Source organism: Gobius niger (genome assembly GCF_951799975.1).
Source record: "Gobius niger genome assembly, chromosome: 11".
NCBI lineage: Eukaryota > Metazoa > Chordata > Actinopteri > Gobiiformes > Gobiidae > Gobius > Gobius niger.
This window is the reverse complement of record NC_136862.1, coordinates 34,003,473-34,025,705: the sequence shown is the minus strand read 5'-3', so window position 1 is coordinate 34,025,705 and position 22,233 is coordinate 34,003,473. Positions and strand designations below refer to the sequence as shown.

At 43.1% G+C, this 22,233-nt stretch overlaps 1 protein-coding gene across 1 annotated transcript in view; it reads right to left on the bottom strand.

Annotated features, from left to right (window-relative positions):
- Positions 1-22,233, bottom strand: part of LOC306970363 (macrophage colony-stimulating factor 1 receptor 2-like) — a 60,392-nt gene that overhangs the window by 711 nt on the left and 37,448 nt on the right. The window contains exons 18-21 of the mRNA XM_079566319.1: positions 20,767-20,878; positions 20,196-20,295; positions 772-898; positions 648-699 (exon numbers count right to left, since the gene is read on the bottom strand). Coding sequence (XP_079422445.1) covers positions 648-699; positions 772-898; positions 20,196-20,295; positions 20,767-20,878 — 391 coding nt within the window. The remainder of the gene's footprint in view (positions 1-647; positions 700-771; positions 899-20,195; positions 20,296-20,766; positions 20,879-22,233) is intronic.

Sequence of the window (22,233 nt, the reverse complement as noted above, 5' to 3'; positions counted from 1 at the left end):
GAATGGTTGCAGTGCATCTTCTGCAAGGAATCCAACGTCTTTTCAACGTGTTGCAGTCATTTGAAAAAAATAAGTTTCTGTTTTCACAATAATAGTTTCTGTTTTAACGAGAAAAGTTCTGTTTTTATCTGCAAAATAAATCCTGTTTCTATGACAAAAGGTCTGTTTTTATGAGTAAAATAATATAAATCCTGCACCCACCGGTGAATTTCCAAATAAAGTCACAAACTAATGTATGCTAACTTGACTAATGTAAACAATATGGAAAAACAGACATATGAGGCCATGGAGGCAGAGTCCGAGGATCGTGGAGGAGATCTGTGCAAACAGACAATAACCCTGGAAGAGGAAAACAATCACTTCCATTTCTGTCATCAAGATTTCTGAGTAGATTTCGAGAAAGGAGCAGCATGGAGTAGATTAGCCGCACTTCTGGCAGTGAATTGTAAGTTTGAGTCCCACATAAAAGTGTTTACTTTTATGTACACAGTTGTTATCGCATGAACCCTTGGGGAGTCGTGTCCAGTGAGGGCTCAGCACCATGCACAAGCCGTACAAGAATCTGAACTCAATGTGCGTCGCAGTGTTCGAGAATACCGTACGCATTACGTGCAGACGCCGTTCAGGAGTCATTGTCAGTCACTCACCAGTGTGGTTGTGCTTTTCTTCTCTGCTCTGTGGTAAGTTTCCGTACACTGCCTGTGGACACAAAACATGTGAATTTGATTAGTGTTGCCGACTTAAATGGATTGCACTGATTGGCTAAGGTACCTGCTGATTCTGAGGTGGCGGCGTGTGATTTGTCGGGGATAGGAGCCTGGCGATTATCTGACCAATGGCACTAAAGGTTGGTCTGCGAGTGGGTTCGAGGTCCCAGCAGCATGTCATCAGTTCATACCTGAAATATTATACAATAATAATGTTTTTGCTTCCATTTTTCATGGGGTGAACTCAAAGACAAACAGTTTTCTATATACTCCAACAAAGATTGACCACAATCCTCCAGGTACATACAGCACAGAAGGCTCAACGTCAACTGGACATTTCGAGAATCATCCAGTTCTCTTCAAGGACCAGCGCATCAGGTGTTGTAGATTACACAGTCAAAACTTCCCAAACTCTAATTATAGCTTTTTCTATATACACAATATACACTAGCTGTAATCTGGCCTATGGCCCGGCCTCCGCTAGTCTCTGCCTTTGATGTTCTGAGATTATGAGTTATTACAAAAAAATGCCCACCCTAGTCCCTAACCTGTCATTCACTATTAGGGGTGTGTGTAGGTTTGCCTAGTCTCAGGCGATACGATATGTATCCCGATACATAGGTCCCGATACGATACATCCCGATTCAAAAGATGACAATACAGTGGCATGCATAAGTATCGGTCCCCCTTCAACTTTTCAACATTTTATGTGAAAGACACACACTATCGTGAAATGAAATGAAATTTACGCATGATTTTTTATCCATCCATCCATTTTCTTCCGCTTTATCCGGGGCCGGGTCGCGGGGGCAGCAGTCTCAGCAGAGATGCCCAAACTTCCCGATCCACACACACCTCCTCCAGCTGTTCTGGGGGGACCCTGAGGCGACATCAGGCCAGCTCGGAGACATAGTCCCACCACCGTGTCCTGGGTCTTCCACGAGGCCTTGTCCCACTAGGACATGCCTGGAACACCTCCCGAGGGAGGCGACCAGGAGGCATCCGGAACAGATGCCCGAGCCACCTCAGCTGCTCCTTTCGACGTGAAGGAGCAGCGACTCTACTCCGAGCTCCTCCCGGGTAACTGAGCTCCTCACCCGATCTCGAAGGGTGCGCCCAGCCACCCTGCGAAGGAAACTCATTTCGGCCGCTTGTATTCGCGATCTTGTCCTTTCGGTCATTACCCAAATCTCATGACCATAGGTGAGGGTGGGAACGCAGATCGATCGGTAAATTGAGAGCTTTGCCCCGACTCAGCTCCCTCTTCACCACGACAGACCGATACAGCGACCGCATCACTGCTGACGCCGCACCGATCCGTCTATCGATCTCACGCTCCATCCGTCCCTCACTGAGAACAAGACCCCGAGATACTTGAACTCCTCCACTTGAGGCAAGGACTCCCCACCGACCTGTAGAGGGGAAACCACCTTTTTCCGGTGGAGAACCATGGCCTCATATTTGGAGGTGCTGATCCTCATCCCGGCCTCCACACACTCGGCTGCAAACCGCCGCAGAGCAGCTGAAGGTCCTGGTTCGTTGAAGCCATCAGAACAACATCATCCGCAAACAGCAGAGATGAGATCCTGAGGCTCCCAAACCGGACACCCTCCGGCCCCTGGCTGCGCATAGAAATTCTGTCCATAAAGGTAATGAACAGAACCGGTGACAAAGGGCAGCCCTGGCGGAGACCAACACACAAATAAAAAACTGAAAAGTGGGATGTGCATAATTACCGGCCCCCTTTCCTTTTAGAGCAACCAATTGCCTTCAGAAGTTTACTGCTGATTTCTGAATGATCACTGTTAGAGGATAACATTAAATCACCATTTTTTTAAAACACATATAAACCAGGCTTGTAAAATAGCGTTCTTTCACCTGCGCAACATTACTAAAATACGAAATATCCTAACTAAGAGCGATGCAGAAAAACTTATTCACGCATTTGTCTCTTCAAGGCTGGATTACTGCAACAGCCTGCTGGCAGCGTGCCCTAAAAGCTCCCTGAAAAGTCTTCAATTAGTTCAAAACGCAGCTGCTAGATTGTTAACCCGGACAAAGAGAAGAGAACACATTACACCTGTGCTAAAGTCTCTCCATTGGCTTCCTGTTGAGTTTAGAATAAAATTTAAAATCCTGCTCCTCACATTTAAATCCATAAAGGGTTTAGCTCCGCTTTATCTCCAAGACGCTGTCATTCCATATCAGCCAACCAGAGCTCTCCGCTCTCAAAACTCAGGGCAACTAGTGATTCCTCGAGTCTCCAAAATTACTGTAGGAGGCAGAGCCTTTAGCTACCAAGCTCCGGTTTTGTGGAATAAACTCCCAGCCCACGTTAAAGAAGCAGACACAGTCCCTATATTTAAGACTAGGCTCAAAACGTACCTCTTCGAATTAGCTTATAATCAGGTCAGTTAGGTAAAGCTCTGACCCTCAGCCTGAAGTAAAGCTGCCTCAGGAGAAACACTGCTGTGGGAAGTACGGTCCACTGAGCGCTATCCTCTTCTTCTTACTGCAGACTTTGTTTTATCATGATACAATACTTAATTTATCTGTAGTCTGTTCATCACTATTCACATGGTGTCTCCTGTCCCACTCCCCCTCGGGAGTGCCTGTCTAGATCGAATGGAGGAACCTGGGTGAACGGAGGAACTGGCATTCGGGAATCTGAGGACTGGACAGTCTGTGATCTTGGCCCGTCTGCTGAGGGATCCTTCGGCCCTGGGTCTCTATAGCCTGTCCGTCCATGGGAGTGGATCTCTCCTTCTGTGGTTCTCCCCAAGGTTTCTCTTTTCTCCTGCCGGGTTTTTGAGTTTTTCCTTGCCGTACTGGAGAGTCTAAGGACGGGGGACGCCCACGCCGCTCATCGCTACCTTTGGACATTATATTTGCCTGGATTCACCTGAACTTTTAATTGTCATATTTATTGCTGTGTTTTATTGCCTTGATGTTTGTTGCAGCCCTTTGAGGCGACTTCTGTTGTGATATTGGGCTATACAAAACCATTAACTTGAAACTTGAAACTTATCATACTGGGTCAGGCTGTACAGTCGTACTATCTCTGTCATGGCCTTGACTGTGGTGCTCAGACTCTTGCGTATCAGTATGACGCTCTGAGAGGGGATTTGTCCCTTTTCTGTGGAAGCAAAGACAGACTTGAATGGTAGGACTCAGTTAGAGACTATTGTGGAGCAGAAGCATCATGAAGTCCAAGAACAAACCAGACAGGTCCAGGATCAAGTTATTGAGAAGTATAAAGCTAACCCAGCTTTATACTTTAGAAAAAGTATAAAGCTGTTAGAAAAAGATTTCCAAAGCTTTGAACATCTCTCAAAGTACAAGTCCTGTTTCCACGTTCGAATACGCTCGTCTCCACTGTCTCCATGTGTCGTGTGTTTCCAGTTGTAGTTTGGGAAGAAGGCACCACTGCTCTGGTTTGCATTGTTGACATATCCTTTAGCGAACAAATGCGACATGCGCCTATTGTCGATTAGTTTATATGCATTTGAGTGAGTGAACTCAAGGCCTTGACTTTTGATCCCTTAGATAGTCTTTCGGTCCCTCAAATAGTCTTTGGGCTGGATTAATGGTCCCTAGTGGAATGTTGAGTGGTCCCTATCAACATTTTTCATTCATGTTGAGGAAAACTGACGATTTGCTTGGGGAGATTTTTTTTCTTTTCAAAATCATATTATTATTCCGGATGATTTACAACATTCTGTCTGTTTTATAGATTGCTCTATATTCATTCCAACCAACTGAAATAAGCTAAATAGCGAAATTGCGATGTTTTCTTTTGTTGTACTCATTGGGACTAGACAATTTATAAGATAAGATAAACTTTATTGTCCGACAAGTGGGAAATTTGTCATGGGCTATTCACCCATGCTGCAGCCAAAAATCAATACAAATAGACATAAATATAACATAAACATACAACCGGCCTGCCCCATTCTATAGATAGATAGATAAATTGAGATACACGTTATTACAGACTCATTTACACCGATAAAAAACAGACAATAAAAACCTCTAAACTTTCAATGTTTCCACAGCTGTGAGGTGTAACATACAGCACTGCACACAACATTGGACAACAAAACACAACATTCTTGGAATCATTCAGGCGACATATAAACTCAAACATCAGGTTTCTCAAAACAGCTTGCGAAGTCTTTACTTTATTTTACTTTATTTCACACAAAGAGGTCACTGGCACTTGTCCATGGGGGCTTTTTTCATAAAATTCTCAATGCATCATTGTATGCAACCGTACGTTTCTGGAAACCGGACTTTTAATAATTGACCCACAGATGTGCAGTGTACAGAGGTGAGCAGTCGGCTCCAAACAGATTTTCATTTTCACCTGTACAGAGCAGGAAGAGAATTTCCGAGACAGAATGTTTGCTTGTGCGTACAACATCCAGCACTGACGGTACATGTCCTCGTCATCTGTTACAGTTAACGGTTACAATTGACTTTTAAAATGACACAGTAATTCTTTCAGTGAAAAAATACACATGTCAGTTCCATGATTAGCTTTAAAGTCAAATTGATTGTCTGTAGCAGCGATAAATGTAACAAGTCTGTTCAAAAAAATATATTCCACAACTTTAGACAAGATATTGGCAAGTGCAATGGGTCTATAGTTATCTGAGCTGCCCACTTTTCAGCTTTGTCCTTTATCACAGGCACTAGAAGCACAGTCATCATGGGGTCAGGAATGAACCCCTGCACAACAAAGGCATTAAAACATATGGCCTGAAGAGGAGCCAGCCTCACACTGGTGGATTTAAGATGTTCAGTTGAAATCTGGTCTGCTCCAGTAGATTTATTATCAGACAGGTTATTAATTGCTTGATAAACCTCTTGGGTGTTGATAGTTTCAACAAAATCAACATTATCAATATATAATCAACACTATATATTTCACTAGGAACACAATTGAAAAGATTATTATAGTGGTGTCGTCAAAGATCAACTATCATATTTACCCCGGTTACTCCATCTACTGTGTGTGGTAAAGGGGGTTTACAGTTGTTAACAAATTTAACCTCTTTCCAAAAAGGGTCACTACCTAAAAGTCTTTTAGCTATGAACTCAGCTTTTACAGATGAATCTTATTGCATATTTATAATTTGCATTCAAAATCCTTTTAAGCCCAAGAGTAAGTAGCATCACAGGCTTCAGTCTGAAAATGAGCCGTAAGTGCTCCAACCTTTTCTTTTTAAATTTGCAAAATGGCTTGCTTGGTTTCATCAACATACTATATAATGTCAGAATACATGTCAGAATACATGGATGAGATCTCAGTCATATGTTTAGAGTTTGTGCAATAATCTACACTGAACCGCCTCTTTGGCAATGTAATATTGCCCAAAAGTCAGGTCTTCAGTTGAGAGAGAATTCCAATCAAGAAATTAATTTCTTACAGTATTGACTGGCTGCAGTGTGGCAGGTATATGGTTGAATTTGATAGACATGGATATAGGGATGTGATCTGAAGTGGACATTTCATATAGGATGTCCCTATGCTAAAGTGCTTATGATAGTTAGCATTGAGGCTCCTTTTCCTACTTGACAGACCAATTCGGAAGCTTCTTATCATGGCGGATTCTGACGCACATCCGGTTTGGCGTAAGACCTCTTACCAAACTGCTCGTTTCGGAAGGGGCCCAAGCTTTCTTTCTCCTGCTCGATTAGCCTGCAGTGCCCTCTAGCGGCATGTGAAATTATATATTTGAATTTTCTTTTTTTTTTTAAATCACGTTAGTCGCTCCGGAGTGTAAAATGTGCGACTTATAGTCCGGAAAATACAATACTACTACTAATAATAATGCATTGGTTCTATATAGCGCTTTTCTGAACAAAAAAACCCCACTAAAAATCCAATGTAAAGCATTATTCATTTACTCCATACTTGGTGGTGGTAAGCTATTATTGTAGCCACAGCTGCCCTGGGGTAGACTGACGGAAGCGAGGCTGCCAGTCTGTGCCATCGGCCCCTCCGACCACCACCACTCACTCACTCACTACATTCACCAGGCTTCCTGTTGTTTCCTAAACGGTCTCCCATCCAAGTACCGACCAGGCCCTTACCTGCTTAGCTTCCAAGGTCTGACGGGATCGGGCAGAGCAAAGGCGGACCAAACATGTCTGTATTTTCCTCAAATCTTATGTGTGAAATGTAAAGTACTTATTGTTTCATGCCAGGCCACCAAAATTGCTGTCAGAGGTATTGAGATGAGTAATGAGCCTTGAAATAGGATTCAAATTGGTCACCTGACGCTGTACCATGCATCATGCTTGGCTGAAGATGCTATACATCAGGTATTGGAATTGAATACATTGACAATATACTTGCCTGGTGGGACCAGAAGGATTCCCCTCTATATTTTTTTTATAGAGCGGTGAGTCTGGTTCCCAGGCTACTTTGTAACTACATACAGTATCTTGCTCTATGTCAAGTTGTTATTTGAGAGTTCTATATTTGTAACTTGTTTGGACTGTATGTATAGGTGTTAGCTCAAGTACTGTATCCGCCTCGGAGTGTTGGTCAGAACACAAACTAGGATGCAGGTACTATTTAGATGAATGAAGCTCTGGCAACATCCAGTGGCAGGTATTACCATTGTCATGTGACTCTGTATGTGGTTTACAAAGAAAGATAAAAAAAAAACATAATTACAACAATTGCCATTTAACACAAATATTATAATTACTTTGGTTTAATAAACATGTAAGCTTAGTAGGATAAACATATGCATAATTAGGATCTAAAACATTACAGGAAAAAACTAGCATTAGCATTACAGGAAAAACTAGCTAACGCTCTACTTAGGTCCACCATTAAGAGGATATTGCACTTAAGACTATAAAATATACATCTATACATTACTAATGCATGGCAAAACATATATGAAATGTCCTTAGAGCTATGGCTCGTTTTGACTTACGTCTGGTCAACAACGCAGACGACTTCCGCTACCGATGTTACAGCTCATGTTGAACTAAACTAAATAAGGCTGAGGCTGCGGCGTGGCCTTCCTGGAAGGTTTACCGCTAGTTGCCACAAGGGGGCATCACAAACCCTCTGTCTTTCCAACAGTTATAATATCATTTTTAAGGGGAAGAAACTCTGTGACCCGTGCATCGCAGAAGCAATCCATGTTTGCATTTTCACAAATGTCACAGGACATACCGTTTTTCAGAAAAGTTGTCCCTTGCCATGAAGTATGAATGAAAAGAATCCCCTATATGAAAAGTTTCAAAACGTAGAATAACACTACTAAACAAATGTACTGTTATAGCTACACTTTATTATGTATATAACATTCTTTTACATGGGATCCTAAATAATGGCAAATGTAACAACTCAGAGTTGCTATGGTGTCCAAAAAAAATCATCAATCATCATCAATGATTGGCTCCTAGGATGTCAATCAAATTTCTTTCGTACGTGCCTCCGCAGTCTGTGTTTCTACGTTGCCTGTGAGTTTAGTAAAACATGTAAAGTTGTGTGGTGACATTAAAGGAATAGGCCACCGTTTCTACATACTGAGATATGTTCTTACCTTAGCTTTGACGAGTTCTTTAGGACCTGTCTGATCTTCCTCCGTGCCTTCAGTCACGTAAACACAGCGCAGACGGCGTTAGCATTTAGCCTCTCCCTCTCTAACCATATTTAAATAGGGAAAACGTGGAAGAGCTTGGTAGCTTCTATCTTGACATGTTTTGGAGCTATAGAGGAGAGAGGGAGAGGCTAAATGCTAACGCCGTCTGTGCTGTGTTTACGTGACTGAAGGCACGGGGGAAGATCAGACAGGTCCTAAAGAACTCGTCAAAGCTCAGGTAAGAACATATCTCAGTATGTAAAAACGGTGGCCTATTCCTTTAACATAAATGCAACAGTAAACCAACAGTGTGTTTGTAATGCTACATTTATGTAGCCTGCTTTGGTGCACTATGTACATTTTCCAATGACAGCAGCTTGTAAAAGCATTATTAGAGTAAATCAGTATAATCCTGAATGCCTCTGCACATATCTTCAGCTCTAAAGCTGACCCTAAGCTCATATTCTGATATTCTGATATATATATTTTTTCTAATTATTATTTTTTCTATTATTTTGTGTTGGCTGAAGTTTAAAAAGAGAGAAAACTAGAAATATGCCCGCAAACAATTAGCGATTACTGCAAATGTACCACTGTTCACTGCTAGTTTTCTGAGCAGGACTGAACCTGAACTAAGCCAAGGCTGTGTGTGTGGTAGTCAGCAAAGCATGATCCTACAAAGACAAGATCAATAACACCCAACCTTCTAGCTTTCCCACATTGCCTGATTTGATACTTATTTTTGTAACTAAGGCTAATGTTGACGGCCTGGACGTGGACTCCAGAGAAGAAAACTCTGGAAATGTGGATGACTTCAGAAGAAGCTATGACAAAGAACATTGGCTCACTCTGTTCGTAACAATATTATTTCCCACACTGATGGTTTGGAGAGCCTTTTCACACTTCCAGTTAGTTTTCTGATCAATAGCAAATGTCGTAAACCTCAAGAGGAAATTCACACAATTTAGAATTGGTCACACAATTTATTTTCCATGAACTGCCAATTAGGGTGGGTCCAATGAGCAACATGATGCCACGCCCCCTGCTGTCTGAAACACGCACTGGTCTTCTGTAAGCCTTGTAAACCTACAAACTTTGCAGGGATTGCACTGTAAATTAAATCACGGATATAACTAATATGCACGCTAGTTTTAGTAGCCTGCCAGAAGCCATGATGTGTTAGCCGTAATTATTAATGTAAAGACACAGCGCTGCTCTATTTCTGACGTGCTCAGAGTTTGACCCCGCGTGGTCTTGCTTTGCTTTGCTTCGTACCGAAACTAAACGCGATGAACCTCACATTGGAGCTAGCTGAGCGGGCATGGGTTTGGATTATTCTCATGAAGGCCCGAGAGAGAGGAGAGAGAAGAGAGAAAGAGGCGGTGCAGGAGGTACGAGGTTACGAGCTCACGGACAGGGCAGCGCGTGGAGAGGCTTAAAAAATGTAGGCTACGATCCAAACATGTAAATATTGTCCTGTTCACCCACCGTTTCTTAAACATTACGTTAAAACTGAGCAAATGCAAACAAGCTCCGATTTACATTTGTTTTAGTGTGATTAGTGTGCCACGAGTTTTAACACATTTCTTTTGCAAAATTTGTGTTCCATGACTGTTCAGATCATGTTTATGCAGCCTATATATATGCTATGTAAATGCATTTAAAAATGATATATGATGAGAGATGGACGATATCGTCCATCACGATGGTTCACTGTAAACATCGTTAACGGCTAAATAAGGGGACATCGCCCAACCCTACTGCCAACTAGTCGTTACGTTCCAACTTTGTGCTTCATGTGTAACACATGCAGTAGCCACACATCTTTATCAGTGTCACCTAATGTCAAAGAGAGAAGGCAAAAAATATTTACGATAAGATAATTCTTTATTGATCTCACAATGGAGAAATTCACTTGCTACACTCGGCTCTAAAGATCTCAGAGTGTGCAAAATAGACAGGAAATGTGCAAACAGTTAAATAGTAGAAAAGGAGGTAACAAAAATATTTTAAAGAGGGGGTATTATGCTTTTTTAAGCCACATAGCACCAGTCTATAGCACACTACAATGATGACGAAACCTTCTGTTGGTCTGTAAATGCAGTAAATTAGAATAACTGCCTTGTGTAAAATTGCTCTTTCAAAATGGCGGTAGCAAATGACTTGAAATAGGCCCCTGTCTCTTTAAGAACCTCTGACCCTTTCCGACACGCCCCCTCCACATGCTGTCTGTGGCATCACAACACTCCACTCGTTGTCTCAACAGTATTGAAACTATGATCGGTGCATTTTAATTTTTATTGTTGGAAAGGAGCTACTGTTTATCACTTTGTGAACAATGGCCACACAGGATATTATTGGGAGACGAACCTTCCACACCGGACGCTTGGAAGGGGCTCTTGCCTGAAAAATAACTGCTGTTTGGAGGCTATCTCTTTGCATCTGCCATGCCCTATGGATCTCTAACTATACCCCCATGGACGACACCAGGATCTGCAGGAGCCCATACCATTCAAAGACGGACATTATCTGTGCAGGTGGACAATGGTTTTTCGAGGTTACCCGTTAGCTTGTTATAATCGACTACAGCTCATTGTTGATGAAAAGTCTGCAATAAACCACACATGTGTAAAGCCAGGCTCATTGTGTGATCATCGTAAAGGCTGCTTCGAGTAGTTGCTGCTTTATTGACGTTATTTGTGCATAATATGCTGCCTGTTTTCAATGAATGTTGTGAAGGTGAAGGTTGTTAGCTTGTCGCGGTTAATAGTGCCTTAGCTCCGGGAGAAACCACTCGGCTACGACTCACTGTAGATGAAATGTGAGCAATAAACTTCCAAATCAACAAGCCTGGCTCCGTGTGTGATCATTGTTAAACGGTTCTTTATGTGTGTGGTGGTTTTATTGACTTTATTTGTGCATATTTCTCGTTTTCACGTGATGACTCGAGGTTTAGCTTAGCATTAGCTTTCTCCGGAGGCTCTGTGCATCATCAAGGCCCAGCGCAGAACCAGACACTGGAATAAGTGTTCTTGTCACCGGTTTTAATCCTGGGTGTTTAGGTAACAGAAAGACTGATGTGTGTCTTTGTAAAAGTCTGCTGTGGCTCCGGTTCACAACACATGAAGCTAATCCTCCGTGATGACTCTGTTTCAGTGGTTTTGCTCGGGATAATTTCTCTCCTTCATTTTGAAGGACAGGGTTGAAAACAATCCGTCATGAGCAATTTTTATCCTTCATGAATAATCTCTCATAAGCGTTTTTTTTTTTTAAATAAATGTTTATATATATAGGCTGCATGTTATTTATGTTAGTAAAAATGTGAGATTGCAGGATAAATGGAGCTAAACTAAACCTGATCTGAACAGTCACGGTACATTTTGCAGCAGAAATGTGTATAAACTCGTGCGTAAAAGTCGACTTTCAGAGCATAAGAAACGGTGGGTGAACGGGACAATGTTTACCAGTTCCATCACTGCACTACGGGCCGCCCGCTACGCACACAGGGAGGGAAAGAGAGAGAAGGGGGGGACATAGATGAGCTCGTTCTGAGACTTACGTGAGAAGAGCGCTCCATATTATTAGTCTTAAACCGCGTTTGCATCGTGGTTTTCTTCCCCGTGTTGTTGTTAGCGCCCGGGTCAGGAAAGTTAGCTAGCGAGGCAGTGATACAACTTGTAAGAGCTCATCCAAGATAAGACGCGGTGTGAAACTTTAGAGAGAGAGAGAGGGAGAGCCCCGCGCGCTCTGAAAAACAGCAGACCTGCGTCTTTATTTTTGTTACGGCTTGATTTTCAATCCTTCAAAATGACGGACGGCCTTTGAAATTTTCCGTCGAAGTAAAAAATATTCCGTAAATGACGGAGAATTTTCGGTTGATGTAACCTCTGCTCTGTTTACATCTTAGGGCTAGACACTGCGGGGAGGGGGTTTTGCTGAGGAGCAGTGGTTGGTTACTCGGCTGGTGACGAAAGGTCGGAGGCGTATCCTGGAGGTCGAGGCGTTCCCTGAAGGAATCAGGCGTTTTATCCCTAAAATGGCCGCCATCAGAGTTTTTACAGATTACTCGAAAATACGTGAATGTGCCAAGGCAACACTTAAGGCATGGTTTTAATGAGGGAATGACTTAATAACATGATGTAAAGCTTCAAAAAGTCGATTTTGCATAATACCCCCCCTTTAAGGGGCAGGAATATAAACAATACGAAAAAAAAAAAAAAAAAAGAAATACAATAAGATTAGAATAGACAATAAAAAGTAGATATCAAGGTCAGCATTGGCAGCGCAAAGTTACAGTAATAATCAATAAGTGCGTCACTAATCAATACGTGACGCTAATACAGAGAATAAAATGGCATTACAGTCTTGTTGTACAGTCTGACAGCAGTGGTCATGAAGGCCTTGCAGTAGCCCTTCTTGCACTGACGGTGTCTCAGTCTGCCACTGAAAGAGCTGCTCAGCTCCTCTACAGTCCCGTGCAGTGGGTGGGAGGTGTTGTCCATGATGGAGGTGAGCTTGGCTAACACCCTCCTGTCCCTCACCTCCTTCACAGAGTCCAGGGGGCAGCCCGGGGCCCAGCACACGGTAGCGCAGTGGAGTGCAGAGGCGACCACAGAGTCACAAAAAGTCCTGAGAAGAAGCCTACTCACTCTGAAGGACCTCAGTCTCCTCAGAAGGTGGTGGCGACTATGGCCCTTCTTGTACAGGGTTGGTCCAGTTTATTGTTGAGGTGAACACCCAGGTACTTGAAACTGTCCACCTCCTCAGTGTCCTCCCCCTGGATCTTCAGCGGTGTATGTGGTAGTGTCTTCCTTCTGAAGTCGATCACCATCTTCTTCGTCTTACAGGTGTTCATGCACAGGTGGTTGCGCTCACACCAGTCCACAAAGTCCATGAAAAACCGACTTGTGCTCCTGGTCGTTCCTCTCAGACACACAGTCCACAATGGCGCAGTCGTCGGAGAACTCCTGCAGATGACAGCTGTCCGTGTTGTATGTGAAGTCTGATGTGTAGATGGTGAAGAGAAACGGTGAGAGGCCGGTGCACTGAGGTGCTGCAGACGACCACCTCAGACTCACAGTTGCGCACAGCACGTACTGTGGTGGGTCAGTGAGGTAGTCGATGGTCCATGCAGTAAGATGTTCATCCAGTCCTGTGTTCTGCAGCTTCCCCCGCAGCAGCACCGGTCTGATAGTGTTGAAAGTGCTGGAGAAGTCAAAGAACACGACTCTCACAGAGCTCCCGCCAGGCTCTAGTCCAGGCTGGAGTTCACCACAGAACGGAGGTGGGTGAGGATGAGCCGCTCCATGGTCTTCATCAGGTAGGAGGTCAAGGCGACAGGTCTGTAGTGGGCTGGCTCCCTGGTGTGCACTGTTTTAGGAACCGGGATCACACAGGAGGTCTTCCACAGGACGGGGACCTTCTCCAGGCTGAGGCTCAGGTTATAGATGTGGCTGAGGAAGTGAGGGGGAAGTGAGGGGGACTGGGGTGGACTGCCGGGGGTGGGGCAGGTGCTGGAGGGAGTCCGTATGGTGGGGGCTGGAGATGTGGGTGCAGGGGGGCTGGAGGCAGGTGAAGGTAGTCGGGGGAGGGGGGCAGTGTCCACTGGGCTGGAGACGTGTGAGGAGGAGCAGGGAAGGTGGGCAGAGTGAAACTGGTTGAAATGTTCATTGAATTCATCCGCCCCGCACTGGTCTCCATCAGCTGTCCCTCTGGCACTCTGTCCATGTCAGGACATGTTGACCCCTCCACACGTCACATGCATTGCCCTGCGCCAGCTTCTGCTCAAGCTTTTTCTCATAGTCCTTCTTGGCTTTCCTGATCCTCCATTGGAGCTCGTGCTGGACTCTTCTCTGCTCCTCTCTGTCCCCTGATTTGAAAGCCCTTTTCTTCTGGTTCAGGAGGGCTTTAAGCTCATGGGTCCTTCCGGGTTGGTACAGTGTTTTCCACACAGAAGTTTAAGGGCATCGATGTCCTCTACATGAGAGCTGCAGATCACGTTCCACTCTGTGCTTTGGAAACAGTCTCTCTTCTGCCTCTCCACTCCACACTTTCACAGACCTCTTCTGTGCTGGCTCCCTTCGCACCTTGGGTGTGTATTCTGGCCGCAGTAAGACCAGGTTATCGTCTGAGCGTCCGAGTGGGTGGAGGGGGCAGAGGTGTAAGCGCCCAACACGTTAGCATAGAGTAAGACCAGAGTCTTGAAACTCATGCATGGTATTGTGTCTCAGGGCTCTTTGAATCACTGACATCAATCTCAAGACACCTGGGATAATTTGTTTTCAGGTTAAGCCCAGTTAACGGAAACCTACTGAAAAAGAATGTTCCACATCATCAAACAGACCAACAATTGCAAGCAATATGGGAAAGAAAAAGGATCTCTCTGCTGATGAAAAGCATGAAATAGTTGAATGCCTTGGTCTAGGTATGAAAACCTTAAATATTTAATGAAAGATTAAGCGTAGTCATCGTACTGATAAGAGAATTGTGGTTGATTCACCCCTCCTGGAACCGCCACCTTAATGTGGTGGAGGGGTTTGAGCACCCGAATGTTCCAAGGAGCTATGTTGTCGGGGGCTTATGAGAGACCAACAGGCCCGGTTAAAATCGTGAGGCCATCCTTCCGTGGACCCTCCACCTGCAGGAGGAGCCATTAGGGACAGGTGCAATGTGATCTGGGCAGCTCCAACAGCTGCCCCCACAACCCGGCAATGGACAAGTGGAAGAAAATGGATGGATGGATGGATGGATGGATGATTCAGAGCACACACAGGTTTGTGCATATAAAGGCACAATGAGAACAGTTTCTGCCTGACAAATACTTCAGATGAATAGACCAGCTGCAATAAAGCAGCATTCAGGTATTTGAAGCTGCTGGTGCCTCTGGAGTCTCCCGAACATCAAGGTGTAGGACCCTCGGCCTCCCCTAAACTGCTCATTGATCACAAAGCCATTTATCTTTGGATACCTTTGGTCAGATCCCTGACCCCTACCCCTTCACGAGGTTAGGACACATTCAATTGGTGTTGTGTAATTTTTGTAAATATCTTTTCTAACACATTACCAATAACAATGAAGATCTTGCAAGCTGTTTGTATTTGATCACCTCATCTATCCTATAAGTAATTACTACATTTGTTAACATATCATTTTCAATAGGAGTTGAAACATATATTGGACAGCAGGCAATTGAAGTCCCAACAAATGTTTGTCTGGAAACATCCAGGTTAGCACAAAAACCTGAAGACCATTCTTAACAGAAGACTAACCCGCCATAGGTAAGTGCAGCTGTACAGTGTTTTATTCAGATTTAGTTTACTGTAATTGACTTTTTAATACATCAGGAAAGTGTAATATTTTGCTACAAAGCCAAGAAACAGTATGTCCCACACATTATTTTCTTTCTTTTCAATTGAATTACAATTTATTTAGAATAGCTTGAGATTGTGTCATCCAAATAGGTTAAACATCTGGGATTTCTGTCAAATTACAGTATAATAAAAGTAATAGTGATTAGACATAAAAGCATGCCGACACTTCAGTTTGGGCCATGCATCAGTAGGGATCTTGCAGCTAATGGTGTAGTTATAAGGCTCTAGTACGCCCTGACATGGGGGTACTACCCAAGAGATATACACTAAATTATGTGAATAGAGTGTAGGGCTTACATTTTGTATATTTTGCGCATTAAAATGTCAAAGACATACAAAACTGAGCGATACATAGGGATTCAAAAGATGACGATGGGAATTGGTATTGTTGAAGATTCTAACACTGTAAACTGCAAATTTGTTGCTTAGAAATACATCCTCAAAAACTTGCAAAAAGTAATTTGTAAGATATTAATTCTGAGTATTGTAAAATATTTCTTTCTGCAGGTGACTGTCGACAATTTAGTGCATTTTGAAGGGTTCACCAAATGCAACACTTAACTCTTCATGGGAACTATGATTGATGAAAGCCTGGACTAAGTTTAAACTCTTACACTGTCATTGTTGTTATTGTTTTGTTAAGTGTATTAAAGTTTTATAAAGTTTTCTACTTCATGTCATCTGTCTTCTATTATTTACTTAGCAGAATGAGCCCCACTATTACTTTTGCCTGATAGTATGGCAAAGAAGGCTTTAAAATGAAAACGCTGAATTCTAGAGGTTTGGAGCTATCAAATAAGGTATAATTAACACCTTTTTGAGTAAGATTTTAGAGGCAGTTGTGATGAATTGGTCTGGGATAATTCTACACCTTAGGACATTGCTAGAACATGTGGGGTGGGGTTTATGCAATTTTCATCCCAAATGATAGATTAATCAAATGATTATTTTTGATCCATCGATAACCAAAATAGTCGCTACTGTCCATTTCATTTACCTCGTGTGAAATGTCAAAACAAAGGCTGATCCTGTTAAATATTCTCATTTTTCTATATAAAAAAAAAGAAAAACTGACACCAGTCCGAAACCACAGGGACCATTGATTTAGACCAAAGACCATCTCAGGGGTCGGTCCCTGCCTAGTCCGAGTGGATTGGACCAGGCATGGACAGGACCAGTGCACAGCGTCCTTAGGAGGTCACTCCTGTAATGGTCCAGACTGATCCTTTATCAGGAGTCTGGTCTATATAGAGACCAATGGCCCTTGTAGATTCTGTGAGGCAGAAACAAGCCTGAAGTTATATGGACCATTGATTCAGACCCAAGACCACTTCAAGGACCACGGTTTCTGCTGTCACAGACCACTGACGAACCAGTAACATAACACTGAAGAACCAGTTACAGACCACTGACGAACCAGTAACAGACCACTGACAAAGCAGTAACAGACCACTGACGAACCAGAAACAGACCACTGAAGAACCAGTAACAGACCATTGACGAACCAGTAACAGACCACTGAAGAACCAGTAACAGACCACTGACAAACCAGTAACAGACCACTGATGAACCAGAAACAGACCACTGACGAACCAGTAACATACCACTGAAGAACCAGTAACATACCACTGACGAACCAGTAACAGACCACTGATAGACCAGTAACATACCACTGAAGAACCAGTAACAGACCACTGACGAACCAGTAACAGACCACTGACGAACCAGTAACATACCACTGAAGAACCAGTAACAGACCACTGACAAACCAGTAACAGACCACTGACGAACCAGTAACATACCACTGAAGAACCAGTAACAGACCACTGACAAACCAGTAACAGACCACTGACGAACCAGTAACAGACCACTGACGAACCAGTAACAGACCACTGACGAACCAGTAACAGACCACTGACGAACCAGTAACAGACCACTGACGAACCAGTAACAGACCACTGACGAACCAGTAACATACCACTGAAGAACCAGTAACAGACCACTGATGAACCAGTAACAGACCACTGATGAACCAGTAACATACCACTGAAGAACCAGAAACAGACCACTGACGAACCAGTAACATACCACTGAAGAACCAGTAACAGACCACTGACAAACCAGTAACAGACCACTGATGAACCAGAAACAGACCACTGACGAACCAGTAACATACCACTGAAGAACCAGTAACAGACCACTGAAGAACCAGTAACAGACCACTGATAGACCAGTAACAGACCACTGAAGAACCAGTAACAGACCACTGACGAACCAGTAACAGACCACTGACGAACCAGTAACAGACCACTGATAGACCAGTAACAGACCACTGAAGAACCAGTAACAGACCACTGACGAACCAGTAACAGACCACCGACGAACCAGTAACATACCACTGAAGAACCAGTAACATACCACTGAAGAACCAGTAACATACCACTGAAGAACCAGTAACAGACCATTGACGAACCAGTAACAGACCACTGAAGAACCAGTAACAGACCACTGACAAACCAGTAACAGACCACTGATGAACCAGAAACAGACCACTGACGAACCAGTAACATACCACTGAAGAACCAGTAACAGACCACTGATGAACCAGAAACAGACCACTGACGAACCAGTAACATACCACTGACAAACCAGTAACAGACCACTGAAGAACCAGTAACAGACCACTGAAGAACCAGTAACAGACCACTGACGAACCAGTAACAGACCACTGATAGACCAGTAACATACCACTGAAGAACCAGTAACATACCACTGAAGAACCAGTAACAGACCACTGACGAACCAGTAACAGACCACTGATAGACCAGTAACAGACCACTGAAGAACCAGTAACAGACCACTGACGAACCAGTAACAGACCACTGACGAACCAGTAACATACCACTGAAGAACCAGTAACAGACCACTGATGAACCAGTAACAGACCACTGATAGACCAGTAACATACCACTGAAGAACCAGTAACAGACCACTGACGAACCAGTAACAGACCACTGACGAACAGACCACTGACGAACCAGTAACAGACCACTGATAAACCAGTAACATACCACTGAAGAACCAGTAACAGACCACTGACGAACCAGTAACAGACCACTGACGAACCAGTAACAGACCACTGATAGACCAGTAACAGACCACTGAAGAACCAGTAACAGACCACTGACGAACCAGTAACAGACCACCGACGAACCAGTAACATACCACTGAAGAACCAGTAACATACCACTGAAGAACCAGTAACATACCACTGAAGAACCAGTAACAGACCATTGACGAACCAGTAACAGACCACTGAAGAACCAGTAACAGACCACTGACAAACCAGTAACAGACCACTGATGAACCAGAAACAGACCACTGACGAACCAGTAACATACCACTGAAGAACCAGTAACAGACCACTGATGAACCAGAAACAGACCACTGACGAACCAGTAACATACCACTGACAAACCAGTAACAGACCACTGAAGAACCAGTAACAGACCACTGAAGAACCAGTAACAGACCACTGACGAACCAGTAACAGACCACTGATAGACCAGTAACATACCACTGAAGAACCAGTAACATACCACTGAAGAACCAGTAACAGACCACTGACGAACCAGTAACAGACCACTGATAGACCAGTAACAGACCACTGAAGAACCAGTAACAGACCACTGACGAACCAGTAACAGACCACTGACGAACCAGTAACATACCACTGAAGAACCAGTAACAGACCACTGATGAACCAGTAACAGACCACTGATAGACCAGTAACATACCACTGAAGAACCAGTAACAGACCACTGACGAACCAGTAACAGACCACTGACGAAACAGACCACTGACGAACCAGTAACAGACCACTGATAAACCAGTAACATACCACTGAAGAACCAGTAACAGACCACTGATAAACCAGAGGTGACTCCTGTAATTGTCCAAGGTGCAAATGAGCCATGTGGCTTAGGTTCTTGTAAAATGTAAACAATTATTATATAACATCCCAAGGTTCCTCTGATAAAGGAGGTTTTAAAGGAAACATCACAGCTCCTTTCCTCACTACCTCGTAAATGCACTGACACATTTGGATGCACATTGGGGTCAGCAATAAGGAGAAGGAGGTTATTAAGAAGCTTATTTTCACTTTTTGCTTTTTTTTAGATGCATCACCCCAGTCCTGAGTCACCACATGTGTTATGTCATGGTTTATATGTATGAATTCCTGCTAATGCAGAATCTCCATGACTTCCTTTCTTTGCTGTCAGACTGAAGTGTAAAGAACACAAACTCTGAATCCTCAATTTACATTTACACTGAGAAGATTGGACTGATATTCCCACAAAACAGTGTCTAATAAATGCTGGAATATTTACTGTGTAATTATCCAGAGATTTCGAAAACTACCATCTCAAAACTCGCTGCGGTAACAGAAATACCTGAAAGCACGGAATGATGTGAAATACTCCTGAGTGATGAAATGTACTCACATCTCATTGGGGGCGAAGTATGGTCTGTCCATGTGAGCGCCATTTTTGATCATTCTGTAGAAGTTTGAGTCCACAGCCACATTTGGGTATGGACTACGACCTGGAACACACCCACATACAGCAGTGAGGAGCAGACTATGTTATTCAAAAACTATTACACTAACAAACAGAGAAGACTATGTCCTGAACAAAAATAAATATGTATATTTTTTTTTTTTTAAATCTCACTTATCAGAATTTAACGTCACGTTTTTTTTTTACTATTAAACAAACATTTTTTTTACTTTGAGGTGTTGCCTATTCGAATGGTAACTTGGGGCGTTTCAGCAGTAACAATAAAAACACAATTCCAACCTCTTTTGAAAACTAATAATCAATATTTGTTTGTTTTAGCACTGGCAGAGCAATAAAAAATGTTATAACGGAAGTTAAAGAGCATAAAATGTTGCTAACTTAGGGTGATTTTAAAATCTTGTCTTGTCCATGTAAAACAACAACCAATACTGCACAAGAATGGGTGGTATTAACACCACTGAGTAGCAGTAGTAGTATAAGTAGTATTAGTACTGACCCAGAGAAAATATCTCCCATAGCAGGACTCCGTAGGACCAGACGTCACTCTGAATGGTGTACACACAGAGGAAGATACTCTCAGGAGACATCCACTTCACTGGCAAACGGGCCTGGAGTACAAATACTGCATTAATACTACGCAAATCCACTCTAAATATATCTGTATTAGTATGTTTCCTTTAATGCTGCTGCTATTGTTGCTTTATTATTGTTAAACTTGAAAGTAATATGCACAAGTATTTTCATTTTGTAATTTAACAATAATGCTATTCTCTATGAATTCTATTCAACAGTAGGTGTTAGTATTAAACCTGCTCTGCACCTCCATTCCCTCACCTGGCACTCTCACCCACATCCCTCACTCTCCTCCACACGCCGCCCTGATGATGCATTCACAGATATTTATGAGGAGAATAAAAACATTTTTATACCCATGTTTTCTCTAAGAACACTGGAGCGATGGTTGCTAGAAATGCGCCTCTGCACACATGTAGGTATTCCACTGAAATCACCCGTTTTCAGCTAGAAACATGCCAGTGTAGTGTGCATGTTCATGATGGTGACACTGAACTTGTCCATTTCTGCTGTCTCACAGGAGTAAAGTGACCAACTCCACGCTATTGCCCTGTCTTTTGTTTATGGCTTGCCAAAGAGGTCACAGCCGTAACAGAGGCTCTTGGCTCGGTTCCATCTGCTGCTGACACTTTTTTGAACATTAACTCTGTCTGGACAATATGTTTCCCTGGACACTACATGTGCTCGGACATTGCATTGTTTGTTTTTTAATGTTTAGTGTAGTCCTGTGAGGCTACACCAAAGGTTGTTGTGATATTGGGCTACACAGATTAATTGATTGATTGATTGATTGATTGATTGATTTATGCTCACTGTTGCTGCTTCTGCGCCTTCAGGAATGTTCTCAAATGTTCACCTTTTGAAATGCTGATATTTAAACTTTTTTTCTTCACGTTTTCAAACTCCAAACGATGTAATTGAGAGGAAATGTGTCCAAAGCAGGTCCATGCTCTAAAACAGGTGTGCAGATTTATTATACAGCCTCACACAAAATGGGAAGGAAAAAATATCTGACAAACCCACCCATCCTTCCATCCAGTCACCCTGAGTGAGTTGACAGAAAAAAAAAGCAAAGTAATGGTCAAAGTCTGAAGAAAAATCAAGCATGGAGCCACATGGAGGAATGCCATGTCATTTTCAGAAACTGCAACAGAAATGTCCAGAAATACAAGATGTTAAGGGCTCGGGGACATTGACAATATGAAACGTGTACCAACCACTGTTGATCAAGACACAAAGCTATCTAAAGGCAGATCGTTCTTCTTATGGACTGTTGAGATCAGAGTGACTCTGGATGGACTTCTGTATCCACTTGGAGAAGCATTCTTTGAGAACTGGCAGGAGGTTTGGGCGTCGTGTTGTATTTCCACTTTCAACTTGAAATGGTCAA